The 16,481-nt window shown below is 34.2% G+C and overlaps 4 protein-coding genes across 4 annotated transcripts; 1 reads left to right on the forward strand and 3 right to left on the reverse strand.

The window, feature by feature from the left end:
- The first annotated feature begins 534 nt into the window (after window positions 1-534).
- Window positions 535-3,153, forward strand: LOC104785648 (jasmonate-induced oxygenase 4). Its single transcript, XM_010510903.3, has 3 exons — window positions 535-1,468; window positions 2,039-2,372; window positions 2,766-3,153. The coding sequence occupies exons 1-3, from the start codon at window positions 819-821 to the stop codon at window positions 3,009-3,011; spliced, it is 1,230 nt and encodes a 409-aa protein (XP_010509205.1). The 5' UTR covers window positions 535-818; the 3' UTR covers window positions 3,012-3,153.
- Window positions 3,154-5,276: 2,123 nt separating this feature from the next.
- Window positions 5,277-7,108, reverse strand: LOC104785649 (pyridoxal 5'-phosphate synthase subunit PDX1.1). Its single transcript, XM_010510904.3, has one exon. The coding sequence runs from the start codon at window positions 6,601-6,603 to the stop codon at window positions 5,671-5,673; it is 933 nt and encodes a 310-aa protein (XP_010509206.2). The 5' UTR covers window positions 6,604-7,108; the 3' UTR covers window positions 5,277-5,670.
- Window positions 7,109-7,297: 189 nt separating this feature from the next.
- On the reverse strand, window positions 7,298-9,774 carry LOC104785651 (E3 ubiquitin-protein ligase APD1-like). Its single transcript, XM_010510906.3, has 9 exons — window positions 9,354-9,774; window positions 9,154-9,260; window positions 8,931-9,056; window positions 8,685-8,778; window positions 8,321-8,401; window positions 8,163-8,248; window positions 7,911-8,063; window positions 7,736-7,811; window positions 7,298-7,618 (listed from the first exon to the last, which is right to left on the reverse strand). Exons 1-9 carry the CDS (start codon window positions 9,481-9,483, stop codon window positions 7,374-7,376), a joined length of 1,098 nt encoding a protein of 365 aa, XP_010509208.1. The 5' UTR covers window positions 9,484-9,774; the 3' UTR covers window positions 7,298-7,373.
- A 1,045-nt stretch (window positions 9,775-10,819) lies between these two features.
- LOC104785650 (E3 ubiquitin-protein ligase APD1-like) lies at window positions 10,820-13,489 on the reverse strand. Its single transcript, XM_010510905.3, has 10 exons — window positions 13,091-13,489; window positions 12,886-12,992; window positions 12,668-12,793; window positions 12,434-12,527; window positions 12,053-12,130; window positions 11,891-11,973; window positions 11,631-11,783; window positions 11,457-11,532; window positions 11,075-11,339; window positions 10,820-10,975 (listed from the first exon to the last, which is right to left on the reverse strand). The coding sequence occupies exons 1-10, from the start codon at window positions 13,215-13,217 to the stop codon at window positions 10,900-10,902; spliced, it is 1,185 nt and encodes a 394-aa protein (XP_010509207.1). The 5' UTR covers window positions 13,218-13,489; the 3' UTR covers window positions 10,820-10,899.
- Window positions 13,490-16,481: the final 2,992 nt, after the last annotated feature.

Consider the following 16,481-nt stretch of genomic DNA (forward strand, 5'->3'; position numbering starts at 1 on the left):
TTCTATTTTTTTGTTTTTCAAAATGAAAAACATTTGTTACATATATACTATATGGACGTGTTGAGAGTATAACTAACCAATTATATAAGTTTAAGTATTTCATGAATATTTTTGGAAATTTCATTACGTAATTCAACCAGTATGGTTCCGCTTTCAATCATTCAACTATTCTACAACAGTTAAAAGACGTTCAACCACTATAATGAAACCACTATTTTCAAAACAAAATCTGGTATATATATAAATAGTTTTTCCTTTTGTGGTTTACCAATCAAAACAATAATTTAGATTAAATTATGCATCACATGCATGATGATCTCGACTATAGAAATTACAATGAACATGAAGCAATCACTATATATGGGGTTGGCTGTTTTTGTTCAATGTTGGCATTCTATGATTGGTGTTCCAAATGTTGGAATGACCTTCACCGATAATCTGCTTTTTTTTTTGATTAGGTATAATTTAAGTCTATCAATCTACAACTGTTTGTCAAAACCTTATTTGATAATGCAAAAGTTATTATACTAAATCATCGTCTTTTACATAAAATTAACACAAATTGTAATAAAGTTTAGTAAAGACAAATCGTATATTATTTTTGTGATGCAAACCGTCGCACGGCGCCGAAATTATATCCTCATCTCCTCACTTTAAAAGTCATTGAAGACACAAAAAAACAAGATTGTCGACATTTATCCACAACTCTTTTAAAAACGTGTCTTATTAATGTCTATCATCCAACTTAGCTCAGCATGCAAACTTTACTAAGTCGACCTCTAAATTCAATAGAAAAAAAGAGGCTGGAATAAGAGAATATGGATCGTATCATTAATTGTTTCACGTTTCATATTTATTTATTTATTTATTTTAAAATCTCTATTTATATCCCCACTCGTCCCTGCTTCTTCCACCATCAAAAACTTTCAATTCCCTTATCTCTCTCTCCGTTGAGTATACCTTATTTAAATTCCAAAACAAATCACAAAATGGCTGCATACTGGCCTGAGCCGATTGTTTCCGTGCAAGCCTTGTCCCAAACCGGCGTAACAACCGTACCAAGCCGGTATGTGAAACCTTCTCATCAGAGACCGGTCTTGAACTCTGCCCAATCCGATGCTGAGATGGAGATCCCCGTGCTAGACATGGGCGACGTTTGGGGGAAGCCAGAGGGGCTGATGCTCGTAAGGAAGGCGTGTGAGGAGTGGGGTTTCTTCCAAATGGTGAACCACGGAGTGAACCATGCGCTGATGGAGAAAGTGAGAGGAGCTTGGCGAGAGTTCTTCGAGCTACCGATAGACGAGAAAAGGAAGTTCGCAAACTCACCGGACACGTACGAAGGTTATGGAAGCCGCCTTGGGGTTGTGAAAGATGCTAAATTAGATTGGAGTGATTATTTCTACCTTAATTACTTGCCTTCTTCCATAAGAAACCCCTCCAAGTGGCCATCTCACCCCCGTAAGATCAGGTACATGATTTTATGACCTGATTTATGCGACTATATAAACGTTTATGACCTGATTTTTCTTTGTATATATACGGTTTGGGTTTGCTAGTATTTTTCTATTCCTAAGTGTATATAGTTTCTAACGAAAACCTTTACTAAAACAAAGAGTTTTTACTAAGTGAATGTTTTGCATGGGGACACGTTGCCTGCGTGTGTTTTTAGTTTTAGGGTGTTCAAGCATCTGAATTATGTGGAAGTACAGCTTGCATAAACGTACACACATGGCCGTTTGGTCGAAACGTTTATTTAGGCACGTGTCTAAATGTGTGAACACGTTACATGTGGTCGTTAATACCCACGTGAAACATGACTTTTCTTTGTATTGCGTATTAATAACATAATTGACCGATCGGACAAAAAAAAAACAATAGTATTTAAATATAAATATTGTGTTATTTATAACCAAGATGTTAAGTAAGATTTACTGATGATTATTTCACAAAAAATATTGTAATAAACGGATCTCACATATAGTTATTCAATATAGATCATTGTAATTAATTAACATTTCGTGGGAAAACTAATGCGCAGAGAATTGATCAAAGAGTATGGAGAAGAAATGAGAAAACTGTGCGAGAGGCTGGTAGAGACGCTCTCTGAGAGTTTAGGTTTGGAACCAAATCGTCTCATGGAGGCCTTAGGAGGAGAAGACAAAGTCGGTGCTTCTCTCAGGACAAACTTCTACCCAAAATGTCCTCAGCCACATCTCACGTTAGGTCTCTCTTCCCATTCTGACCCTGGTGGCATCACCATTCTCCTCCCAGACGAGAAGGTTTCTGGCCTCCAGGTCCGTCGTGGTGATGGCTGGGTCACCGTTAAATCAGTCCCCAATGCTTTGGTCGTCAATATGGGAGATCAGATTCAGGTATTTGTGTTTGCTTTGTTGTGTTTTTTTTTTTTTTTTGTATCCTTGTCTAAAACTACTATTTCATCATGGTTATAGAGATTTTCTGTTCTTTTTACATCTAAAATATTTAAATCATAACTGGTACATATATAGAAAACATTTGATTTTAGAGTCTCTAAATCTGTGATTGGAGCAAAATCACAATTTCAGCTAAGGTATAGGTGGGTTTACAAATGTGCGGATCGGAGAATTATATTTTTTTTTGAAATTAGTTCTGTTTTAGTATTTTGGCAAAAAGTCATATGATCTTGCTATCTTAGTATTATGTGATATTTCATCTAATATCTGGAAATGGAATCACCGAATCAGATACGAATACTAACCAATAATAATGTTTGGGTCAACTTGTAGATACTTAGCAATGGAATTTACAAAAGCGTGGAGCATCAGGTGATCGTTAATCCCGGTATGGATCGAGTCTCTTTCGCATTCTTCTACAACCCAAGAAGTGATATACCGATTGGACCAGTCGAAGAACTATTAGCCAAAAGCCGACCCGCTCTTTATAAACCGATCAGGTTCGACGAGTACCGTCTTCTCATTAGGCAAAAGGGTCCTTCTGGAAAGAACCAAGTCGATTCGCTGTTATCAAGATAATGATTACTGATATACACCCCAAGTATAATTTTTTACAGTATATATAGTCCGATGTACTTGTTACATCCGTTACTAAATGATATGTAATAAACCATGCACTATTGTAATAAATAAAAAGAATTTAAAATAACTGGTTATAAAATATTCAAATTCTCATGTTTACATTTTCTATTATACTGATTCTGCTAACCGGGATTGGTTTGATAAAACCGTTCAATGTAAACAGTCACTACAGTAAATCTAAGGACCGACTTTAGTGTACCGGAAGACCCTCTCTAGGTGCGATTTAGGGCTGGACATTCGGGTTATCCGTTTGGGTGCGGGTATTACCCGTTCGGGTTCGGGTTAATGGGTAGTGGAAAATAGAACCCATTCAGGTATTTTACTATGTTTGGGTTCGGTTCGGTTCGGGTAGTACCGGGTTCGGGTCGGTTTGGGTTACAATTTTCAGAACCCAATTAGTACCCGAACAACCGAGTACCCGAAAAAATATAATTAAAATTAATTAAATTTAAATAAATTTAGTTAAAGTTTGACTTATGTGACAATATATTTTAGATATTTTGATTATTTTTGATATTTAGGTATAAAACTAAGGGGGGTTATTGGATGTATGATTTTGATGGATTTGGAAATCCGAACAAAAATTATGTGTTATTCAATCATTGATTTTAAAATACTTATCAAAATCATGTGTTATTGGTTCCATGATTTACAAATACCTTTTAAAATCCTCTGTTATTCATTTAATGATTTTTTTTTAGATTTTAAAATCCATATTATGTTTTATATGGATTTGAATGGATTTGATAGTGTAAAATAGAATGATTGAAATCCAAGAATAAAACATGTTATTTCAAAATCCATCTGTTTTGATTTCTAAAATTTATAATTCCATATGGATTTAGAAATCATCTCTCCAATAACAGCCCCTAAATGAAATATTCAAAATTATAATCATAACTTTAGGGTAATTGCAGTATATTAATGATAAATATTATAAATATGTTTATATGTTCGGGTTTGTTGGGTACCCAAACGGGTACCGGATATTACCCGACCCTAACCCGAACCCACGGGTATTAGAAAATAGAACCCAATAGAGTTTTATAAGCAAACCCGAACCCAACCCGAACCCGGTTTTTCGGGTCGGGTTCCGGGTTGGGTATTCGGGTACGGTTTTTATGCCCAGGCCTAGTGCGATTGGATGGATTGTCAATTCAGCAATAAAATTGTAAACCTTGACGTATCCAATGGCTGAAAACATAACATAGATCTAACATTGCGTTACGCTTGAGATCCAACGGCTGGAAAACATGACAGATCTAACCCTCTTATCCCCAGACAAAACACTGATTAACCCGATCAAAAACCCTAATTTGCTTTTGATTTTTTCAATTCTATTGTGATCATCTATGTGGAAACCATGAACGAAAAATTTTCTAGTAAGATCTCTCTCTATTTCTATCTATATTTCTTTATCGAGTCGATCTGTCATATAGTAAACTAATTAATGGTTAATGGATCAATAATTCTATTGTAATTTGTTTATGCGTTATACGTTTTGTGAAGGGGCGGCTAGTGTCACATACGTCTTTTGGTACGTCGAGGATTGCATGGTCCCTGAAGATCTCAATCTTAATTCGATTGAAAGGAACAATGAATAATCTCAATCTTAATTCAGCTCTTGAGAATCAATAAGGGTTATTATGATTTTCAGCTATCGGGTGGAAATCTCGGCTTCCGGTGAGAAGAAGCACATCTCCTCAGAAGACGCATCTAGAATCTACTACATATCCGAACGTGAACTCCTTTTACAAACATGAATTTTGTTGTGGGATCATAAACTTTAACTCAAGTCTCCATCATCAAATAAAATTTAAATCCTAAATTTTTATGCAAAATTTCAAAGAATGGAAGCAAAAAAATTTCAATCAATCATATAGGCTGAAATCTCCCTATTATGCTAATTGAGATGATGATGGGTTCTGCCATGCCGAATACTCCAGTAAAATCTATTAGGAATACAATATCCCACATTAAAAGTTGAGTAGGATCTTAAGTAGTATATATAAGATATGGGCCTCTCCACTCATTGCCAATTGGTTTTGAGTTGGAAGCCCACTATCTAACATGGTATCAGAGCCCGATCCGCACATACTCAACCCAATCCACAATTGGCCCAGCCTAATAGTTGGCCCGCCGATTCATACCCGAACATACCGAGATTGATGCCTAAAGAAACCATCATCTCGAGGGGGCGTATTAGGGATACAATATCCCACATTGAAAGTTGAGTAGGATCTTAAGTAGTATATATAAGATATGGGCCTCTCAACTCATTGCCAATTGGTTTTGAGTTGGAAGCCCACTATCTAACAAAATCTACATGACACCCGTGACTCTTCAACGGTTTATGCCAACCCCAATGGCAAAAGTTCACACGTACGTAGTCGCACTTTTTATCGTTTATACTTATGTGGCTGAAACGCACTTTTTTTTTTAAATCCTTACAAAAGCCAAATAATATTTGAGAATTTGCCACAAAGTTTAATTTCATGAAATAAGACAACCAATTTCTCTTACAAACAGAATATTTTAATTATCATAAAAACCTTTTAATAAAAATAAAATAAAAAACATGTGACATCTGATTGGTTTACTCAGAGCGGCTAGCGAACCTCTCAACCTTATCATCCAAATTAAGACCAACCATTGCTTCACCCAACCCACAGCTTATCTCCGCCAACACCGCCGCATCTCTATAATTCGTAACCGCCTGAACAATCGCCTTAGCCCTCTTCACCGGATCTCCACTCTTGAAAACACCCGACCCAACAAACACCCCATCACACCCCAGCTGCATCATCAGCGCCGCGTCAGCCGGCGTCGCCACTCCACCAGCAGCGAACTGAACCACCGGTAACCTCCCAAGCTCCTTCGTCTGCACCACCAAATCATACGGCGCAGCGATCTTTTTAGCAAAAGTGAAAACCTCGTCGTCGTCCATGTTACGAAGCAAACGAATAGCTCCGTTCACACTCCTCACGTGCCTTACGGCTTCAACAACGTTTCCGGTTCCAGCCTCACCTTTGGTTCTAATCATGGCGGCTCCTTCACGGATCCGCCGTAAAGCTTCACCGAGGTTCCTACAACCACAAACAAAAGGGATCTTGAAGTTATGCTTGTTGATGTGATTGTCCTCGTCGGCGAGTGTGAGTACTTCACTCTCGTCGACGTAGTCAACTCCGATTGCTTCAAGGATCTGAGCTTCGACGAAATGACCGATTCGTGCTTTAGCCATCACCGGAATCGTCACCGCGTTTTTAATCTCCTTGATCATCTCCGGGTCGCTCATACGAGCAACGCCGCCTTGAGCTCTGATATCAGCAGGAACACGTTCAAGAGCCATGACGGCGCAGGCACCTGCTTCTTCAGCGATTCGAGCTTGTTCTGCGTTGACGACGTCCATGATAACACCGCCTCGGAGCATCTGAGCGAGACCTACCTTGACGGAGAAGGGAGACTTCTGCTTCGTTGTCTCGGTCATGGCTAATTCGCCGTACACCGCCACAACTCCTGTTTCTGCCATTTAGGGTTTTGAGAGAGAGTGTGTGGAGCAGAGGAAGGTGGATTATTATATATGGAGTGAGTGAGGGTTGTGATTTGAAATATGTTTGTGGACTGTGAGTGGTCCGATCGAGAGAAGATAGTCAAAGTAAGTGAATCGGACGGTTGTGTAGATGAAGGAGTTTGGGGATTGTGATGGGAGGTGAGTGTAGAGAAAAAAAGCTATGTGTATGGAAACTTTGACCACAAGATTTATTTCCCTATGTAATAGAGTCCCGAAGAGGTGTTTTATCTTGTTGACGTGGAAGCTCACTTCCCTATAAACATCGTGTGTCGAAGAAACCACTGACTCGGATAGTGTTCTTCCTTTTTTTGGTTAGAAATATAATATGACAGAGACTAAAGATTTTGGAAATTTTTGTTACTTTAGACAGAAAAAAATAAATCAGCTATATAAGAAAATGCTTTAAGAAAATATCAAATACACTCATTGTAATATAAATATAATCATGAACTGTAATTATACTCGTAAAGCTTTAAGAACTACTATTCAATAATTAAAAATGAATAAGCAACGACATTACACAAAAAATACTAATGGTGTTTCGATCCCATATCGAGTCAACAAACAACGAATGATCACTAGTCTATGGTGATCTATCGCAAAGATGGTCAAAGAGATTTGAAACGAATTAACGTAGAGAAAGAAGTGAGACTTGTCAATATCAAATGATAAGTTTATTATTAATGCTCTATTATTATAGATTCAAGAGAGTTTATCATACATACATATTAGGCTTCTGGAAAATACATGTCAACATCACAAATAACCATATAGGCAGATCCGTCACTGTCATCATCACTTTCTATCGACGACTTTTCCAAATTAGAATCATTGTTTGTCAAAGGTTCATTACACGAACCATCCTCAACTTTGTCTGCAAGTAGAGGTGTTCTTGCTGAATCATTATTTTCGGTTAGATGTTCCTCTCTACAACAGCACTGTGTAGCTACAAACATGAACCAAAACACCAGACCTGCATATGCAATTATACGATACATGTAACTGATCCCAAGTTTGTTTTAATAAGAGAAAACTAACCAAAGCTCAAATCCAATAATGAACTGACTTTTGAGACGATTGAAAAGTTTACCTATGCCAATTACATATGCAATCCATCTATGTTCATATGAGATGCTGATGCACCATTCATCATCGATGGATACTCCCTATAAACCCAGAGGCAGAGGCAGTGAGATGAAACACTCATTCAGCTAAGTGTCATGGTAATACTAACAGTGTTGGTGTTTCGTATTACGAGTAAATACCTGACTCGATGCTGGTGAAGTCACAACAACAGAATTTCCAACAAGGGACATTGCATTGAGCTTGAATGTGCACTCGCCGTTGCTGAAGGTACAGTTGTATAATGATTGTTTAGTATCATACAAGACAGCCCTCACATCAATAGTCAGTTCCACCTTGAACAAACAAACAAACATCAGGTCAAGTAAAACAATGAACGGTGCACAACCAAAAAAAACTAATCCAAAGTCATTACTTGATCAGTAATTATTTACCTCTACGTCCTTGCTCTTCTTCAAGTTAGCCACAGTAACATAATAACCTGAAGACTTACTTATCTCCAATTGAATCATACCACTCCCTGTAAAAGGACGTCTATTAAACTCATGGCTATCACAATGCAATTTTATGTAGGAACTTCCATTTGACTAACCCTGAATTAGATTCCATGACCAAGCGATGTCACGACGAAATACAATCTCGTTCAACCATGAAGAAGAGAGGCCTTGCCTTCCTGCGAATTGAGAGCCTTGACATTATCAGTATATATATCCCATAAAGGCAACAAATACAAACATAGAATCTCACTCACATTAAGACTTCTATATCCTTTTAGTATATACTAAAATATACAAATGAAGTTCAGCGATTAAGTGGTTTCCATCAATTTAGGTTTTTCTTTGTATTCATGTTTTTTTTTTTTTTTTCTAAATCTCTATCACAGCCTCACTGACAATGGTAAACCAACAAGCAAAGCACAGCAATCAGCATATGAAACAACTACAATATTTACTAACCTTCATCGACCACAAGCTCGACCGCTGCACCTTTTGGTTTTACGGTATAGGTTATATTCACAAAAGTCCCTCGGTTAAAGTAATATGGCCAACCCTGAGAGAAGTTCAATAAATTGTCAAAAAGAGAATCCAATGACAATCAAAGCTAGAATAAATCATGAGTAAAAAAAAATAGGTCAAGAGATTGAATCTTTGATTTCAATTCTCAATGACAGTTTCAAACAGTACATAGAATCTTAAACATGCCTTGTAAGAATCATATGAGACAGGAAACCCTCGGGATTCTGACCAATTCACCAAACGATTCAAGGGAGGAGACCCATAGAATCCATAAAGCTGGATCCCTGGTTTAGAGTAATCAAGCTCCTTCACCTAACAAAACAAATCCAATAAATAAGCACAACCCTTGATGATAATTGATAAACAGAACTAAAACAAGGAGATAGGAGGGACCAAACGAGACACGAACCTTAATGCTTTGGACAAATATGGAACTTGGTTCAACAAGAATGGACGAATTCGGTCCAAGCCAGATATTTTGTGATCCGTAAACACCCACGATCAGAAAAACCGACCCTGTGAGACATCATCGTGAATTAGTCAGATTCATATATAATCACAATCAAAACTGTAAACTGGAATTAAAAAACAAAAGTTGAAGAAACCAACCAAGGACACTCAAAACCATAGCGAGACCGAAGCAGTACATCTTAATCTCCGCAGGCGAGTGGAGTTGTCCATCCACGTTACGAGATCGATACCCGAGAATTGGATGATGCATTTGCATACGAACTTCCATCTCGGTGATTCTTAGAGAAAGAGAGAAACACAGAAATCTAAAAAAAAATAAAGAGTTGAGAATTTGAGGTTGATGAAACCCTAGAAGAAATCTAAAGGGATTATAAAGAAGATGAGAGAGGATCTGTGAGGTGCTGAAGTGGTTCCATGATATAGATAAGGATAAGGACACGTTTATTAGTGTAACGCTACATGTTTGTGCAAACAGGTCCACCGGCGGCGATTCTTAGTCTCTTTCTTTCTCTTCGTCGTTTAAACGGTAACGTACGACGAGAGGTCACAAAGACTCTTTTGAATAGATAACAAATCCTGAGGGTATTTATGTAACTTTTCTTAAATAAATTAATAAACAATTATTAATTTCAGATTATCTTTTTGTTTTAGAAAATTGTCTATTTTATTATTTTAATAGTTTATTTTGTTATTCCATAATTGTCCTTTGACATCGTTAATTAACTGTTAAGTTAAAAATCAATATTTGTATTTTTAAGTTAAGTGTTTTTTTATAACTCAAAGAGTTTGACTCATTATTATTAGTATGCTAAAATAAAATAGATTATTGATTTTTTTTTTTGACCTCAAATATACTATTGATTTAACTAATTACAATACATTTATTTAGGCCTTGAATGTTTTGTAGATTTTGAGAGAGATTTTGGTTTTTGTTTTTTTAGAAACTCATTTTTATACCAATCAAAATTTTAAAATTTTGGTTTTTCTAATATATAGAGAAACTATTTTATTGTAGTCTCCAATTCACGATTCTAGATTTTAGTTATCCTATAATTAAAAAAATCTGATTTTTTGCTTTTTCTTTACATTAATTTTTCTCAAAAACCCAAAACCATTTTTTGAGATTTTTCATTGAGAAAACTAATAGCAAAATCTAAAAACTAAAAACTTAATCCAAAAACTAATTGAAAAAATAGCATCCATTCATGGTCTTAATATTGTGTTAGATTTGCTAAATGGCTTGTAATAATAAAAATTAAAATTAAAAAACACTCATTGCAAACATGAATCTCCTCGTAACTTCATAAACCTCTAAGAACTGCTACTATATTTTTGGATATCGTAACAAAATATACAAAGTTATTACGTAAAAACGAGTGAGCAACAAATTCATTCATTCATGGTATTTTTGTTTTCATCCAAAGTCTCATAATTGGTAAAGAAGAAGATGATTAAAAAGAATTTTGTGCACTGGGGAGGACTGTGTCTGTGTTAGTCACCAAGATACCATCTTATTGCCTTAGTGCCTTACCCTATGGTGTGATACCACAATAAGGTCAAGAGATGAAACGAATTAAATTAGAGAAAGAAGTGAGACTTATCAATATCAAATGAGAAATTTATTATTATTATTATTATTAATGCTCTATTATTATAGATTCACTTTATATTTTACATTGAGATCTTAAGCTTTATGGTTTCGCTTCACTTTCATCATTCTCCTTCTACATATTGGACATCTCCCAGCAGCTTTTTTTATCCTGTGCCATTTCACAACGTTTGATATGTTAGATCAATCCCTAATAGGGTAGACACCATTAGCATTACAACAAGTTGTGCATTAGTGAATAAGAACTTACTTTGTTCCGCATCGAAAACAGGAGACGCAATGGCCGCATGGGAGGAAAAAACAATCTCTTGGAGCATCATAACAAATGGTACAGACACATCTACTTTCCTTACCTGCTTCCTCATCATTTCCATCCAAACTAGCATCATCGTTTGTGAAAGGTGCATTACCATCTTTGTCTGCAAGCAGAGGTTTTCTTGGTGAATCATCGTCGGTTGGATCTCCCTCTCCACCACAGCACTGTGTAGCTACAAGTATGAAGCAAAACACCAGACCTGTATATGCAATTATCATACTTGTAAGTAACTGATCCAAAGTTTGTTTTAATAGAGAAACTAACCAATGCTCAAGTCCAGTTATAAATTTGACTTTGAAACGATTGAAAAATATACCTGTGGCAATTATATATGCAACCCATCTATGTTCATATGAGATGCTGATGTTCCATTCATCTTCGATGGATACTCCCTAAGCCCAGACGCATAGGCAGTGAGAGGAACACTCATTCAGCTAAGAGTCATAATAATAATAATAGCAACAGTAACAATTTTGTTAGGAGTACATACCTGACTCAGTCCTGGTGAAGTTACGACTATAGAACTTCCAACAAGGGACATTGCACTGAGTTTGAATATGCACTCGCCATTGCCGAAGGTACAGTTGTAGGATGATTGTTTAGTGTCAAACACCACAGCCCTCACATCAATAGTCAGTTCCACCTGAACAATCATCATCAGGTCAAGTAAAACAATTAATGAACGGTGCAAAAAAAAAAAAAAAAAACATAATCCAAAAAGTCATTACATGATCAGTCAGTAATTATTACCTCTACGTCCTTCCTCTTCAAGTTAGCCACAGTAACATAGTAATATGAAGACGTACTTATCTCCAATGTAATCATACCACTCCCTGTAAAGGACTTGAATTAACTCACGGTAATCATTGTGACACAATGCATTTTTTAAGTAGGAAATTCCATTTGACTAACCCTGAATTAGATTCCGTGACCTAGCGGTGTCATGCAATGGAATCTTGTCCAACGACGAATGAGGCATGAGTCGCGTTCCTGCGAATTGAGAACCTTGACATTATCAGTATTTATATCCAATAATAAAGGCAACAATTACAAACAGAAAATCTCACTCACACATTAAGACTTCTATATCCTCTTAGTTCATTCAAAAGTTATTTTCCTTTTCTAGTTGGGGTTTTGCTTTTACGTTTTAGTATATTCGAATGAAGTTCCATCAATTTAGGTTTTTCTTTGTGCTCATGTGTTTTTAAAACTCTATCACAGCCTCAATGACAATAGTAAACCAACAGGCAAGCATAGCAATCAGCATTCGACAAAACTACAATATTAACTAACCTTCCTCGACCACAAGCTGAACCTCAGAACCCTGTGGCTCAACCTTATAGGTGATGTTAAAAAGAGTCCCTTTATTAAAAAAGTATCGCCAACCCTGAGACAAGTGAAATCAGTTCAATAAATTGTCAAGAAGAGAAGTCAAAGATGGAATCAATTCTGACGAAAAAAGATTGAATTCTTTGATATCAAATCTCAATGACAATTTCAAACAATACAGAGAATCTTTTAACATGCCTTGTACATATCATGTGAGAGAGGAAACACTCGGGATTCTGACCAGTTCACCACAGAGCTTAAAGAAGGATTCTCATAGAATCCATAAAGCATAAGCCCTGGTTTAGAGTAATCGAGCTCCTTCACCTAACAAAAAAAGTTCAATAAACCATTGATTAAAAAAACAGAACGAAAAGAAGAAGGAGGTAGCTAGGGGGAACCAAACCCAGATCACGAACCTCAATGCTTTGGACAAATCTGGAACTTGGTTTAACAAGAAGGGACGAATTGGGTCCAAGCCAGACATTTTCTGATCCGACAATACTCTCCATCAGAAGAGCCGGCGCTGTGAGTCATCGAGAAACTAGTCAGATTCAGAAAAAAAGACAAAAAGCTTTCGAAATCAAAACTGTAAATTGGAAATTAAAAGTTGAAGAGACCAACCGTAGAACCACAGTGCAATAGCGAGACAGAAGCAGTAAGTCTTAAACTCCCCATACGAGAGGGTCTCTTCTTCCAGGTTACGTAATCGATAACGTTGATGTTGCATTTCCATACGAACTGAATCCATTTCGGTGATTCTTAGAGAAAGAGTCAATGAAAAAAGGTGAGAGGATTTGGGATTGAAGAAACCCTAAATTTATAGGGATTATAAAGAACTTGAGAGAGGATCTGTGAGGTGAGGAAGTGTATCCATGATTTAGATAAAGGATAAGGGCAAGTTTATTAATGTAACGCTCTATGGTTTGAACAAATTGGTCCACCGGCGCCGAGTCTGGTTTGAACGGTAACGACGAGGAGAGTGCGAGAGAATCTTTTGAAATAGGTAACAAATACTGAGGGTATTTTATGTAACTTCCTAAAATAAATAAATAAATAAAACATTAACCGTAGAGTTTATGTTTTGCTTTATTTTATTTTTTATCTGTTTTATAATTTTAATTAAAGTTCCAAATTTATCCTTTGGCCAAATTTAATTAACTGTGAAGTCTGTTCAACTCAATATATTAGTAAAGTATTTTAAAGTTAATCAACTGTTAGTTTAAGTCATTATTAGTATGCTAAAATAAAATATATTGATTTAACTTAAGTCCAGCAAACTTTATGCTAAGTGGCTTGTAATTTTTTTTTAATAGATTAACAATCCTAATGATACTTAAATCTGACTACTAGGCAACGTTATAGCAATGTAATAATGGAAGCAAAAGCATACAGCTTGATTAAGGTAATTTGTGAATAACATCATAAGCCACAAAGTTATTTAATACTAATATTTATTTTTAAATAAAAATATTTCCTACGATTTTTCAACGTTTTCGGTCATAGGATATAAAAACCATAGTTATATTTGTCGGTTCGGTTCTCAGATAGTTCAGGTTTTGAGTTTTAAAACTAAAAAGTGAAAATGACCGAAATTTGAGTTTATGTGCAAATTTTGATTTATCCAGATCTTTCGGTTTATTTGGTTTACTTCACAATTTCGATTATCTTTTAATTTTCTATGTTTCCGTAATATGGGTAAAAAATAAACAAATCCAAAAACACGCGCATAATTGGGACACCAAACTGCTTCTACTAGCAACCATTATATGAACAAAAGGAAAAAAACATAAGCTTAACAATACGGAACGCAATAACAAAAAAAAATACTAAATAGTGACCAAACAATAATAATACTATATATTAATCCGAGGTAAACCGTGAATTGAATTTTTTTTTTGATGAAAATTTATAATAAATTATTTTGTTATTATATTATTTACAATGGTTTGTGATTAAAAATTCAGTTTACTTATATAATAATACCAATACAACCTCTTAAACTACAATTTGTTACGATTAGTCAAGTGCTACAAATTATCTTGTCTCTTAGTTTGTAATAAATTAGCTTCAAATCTAAGCTGTATCTGTTTATAATTATTTTTCGATGGAAACTTACAAATTTGTCACAAAATTAACTATTTAAAAATTTGTGACTAATTTGTAACCTTGTATAGGTAATATTTGTTATAAATAATTGGAAAAAAGATAGTCAGTTACACGAACTATATCACAATACATGACCACACATGCCAACTTTAGAAATGTATACGAAATATATATATATTGCATGGCCACATATACCAACTATATGATGACATGTGCTCAACATCACAACCATCTTATTCCAGTACACCTTTCATCAGAATCTGGTGTTGACCAATATTGACCGACATTGACCATTTTTTTGTTTTTAATATTAGAAACCAAAATAAAAAATTTAATTGAATTATTTAGGAATCATTTATGGTGTTTTATAACTAAAAACATATATGGATCCAAAATAAAGATATATTGTATATATATTCCATTCATTTAGTCTTATAATAGTTACTTTTTTATTTCGAAACTTAACTAAAATTAAAATAAAAATCATTTATAAGATATTAAAACTTAAATTCAAACCAGATAATCTTGTTGTAACAAATCAAATAAGAAAACTACTTATTTTAACATTATTAATTTAAAAACATCAACTTCTTACTTAATTTCTCTAAATATAAAATTAATTTTATTTAATATTCTCAACCACAAAACATTTTTCTACAACAAAAATACTTAGAACCAAGCCCAATACATATCAAAATCATTAGAATTATTGAAAATGTTATATACTCATGGTAAAATAAAAATTTTAATATCTGAAAAATTATTAATGATTTTTCATTTCACTTTTATTAAGTTTTGCAATAGAAAAATATTTTGTATATATTTTAATTCATCCAATCTTATGATAGTTAGTTTTTTTAATTCTATTGTAACTAAAAACATCGTTATTATTTGATTTTTTTAAATACAGTGTTTTTTGTTATTTAATAAAAGCAATATATTTGATTTTAAACAACAAAAACACACAATATTTATTTTTAATATATAAAAGATAGAAGATCCAAAAAAATTATTTAACTATTGGTTTAGCTTCAAAATTAAAATGACTAATTATAAGAATGAATACATTAAAGATGTAAACAAAATATTTAGTTATATAATATAGAATATGTCTTAATTGAAAAAAACTATAAACTATTTGATATAGCAATTTATGTTTTTTCTTTAATATTATACATTAAAAAAAGGAATATTTTTTTGGTCAATATTGGTCAATGCTAGAGTCAGTTAACCGGTGTACCGGAATTGTATGTTTATGGTGTTAACCACATGACGTCATATAGTTCATACATGTACTCATGCAATACATCTACTTCATGTAGTTGAGAGTACAATATTATACTTGGCATGTGTGACCATGCGTTCTTACATACTTCGTGTAGCTAGCCATCTTTTTTCCTAAATAATTTTGTAGCAATTTCTCGTAACTATATGATCAGTTTTTAGTAGTGAGCTGCTACACAACCAAAACACCAGACAATATTATTCATAAGAAAAAAAAATCTAATTTAGTAACGCAAATATATAATAATAATATATATATATATATATATATATATAACAATATATAATGTAAAGTCGTTGTCTTCTTTTGTGTTTTAAAATAATTAAAAACTTAAAAAATTTGTTACGCTTTTCTATAATTTTTGTTTTCTTGAATACCTTAAATACTTTTCGTACGTAGCGAATGTGTTGGTTATGAACATTGATCTTAATTTCTTCTTTAATACCTAGCTAGGATTTCTAGGTTCAAGATTCAACAGTGAATTACATTATATGAATTATGCAATATGATTTTTAATTTATATACTATTTTTGGATTTAAATAATCAATTAATTATTTTGATTTATTTATTATATTTTTCATCAATTATAACGGACACTAATATTTATCATCAATTATCGG

This window comes from Camelina sativa, chromosome 5 (assembly GCF_030686135.1).
Source record: "Camelina sativa cultivar CO46 ecotype springtype chromosome 5, ASM3068613v1".
NCBI lineage: Eukaryota > Viridiplantae > Streptophyta > Magnoliopsida > Brassicales > Brassicaceae > Camelina > Camelina sativa.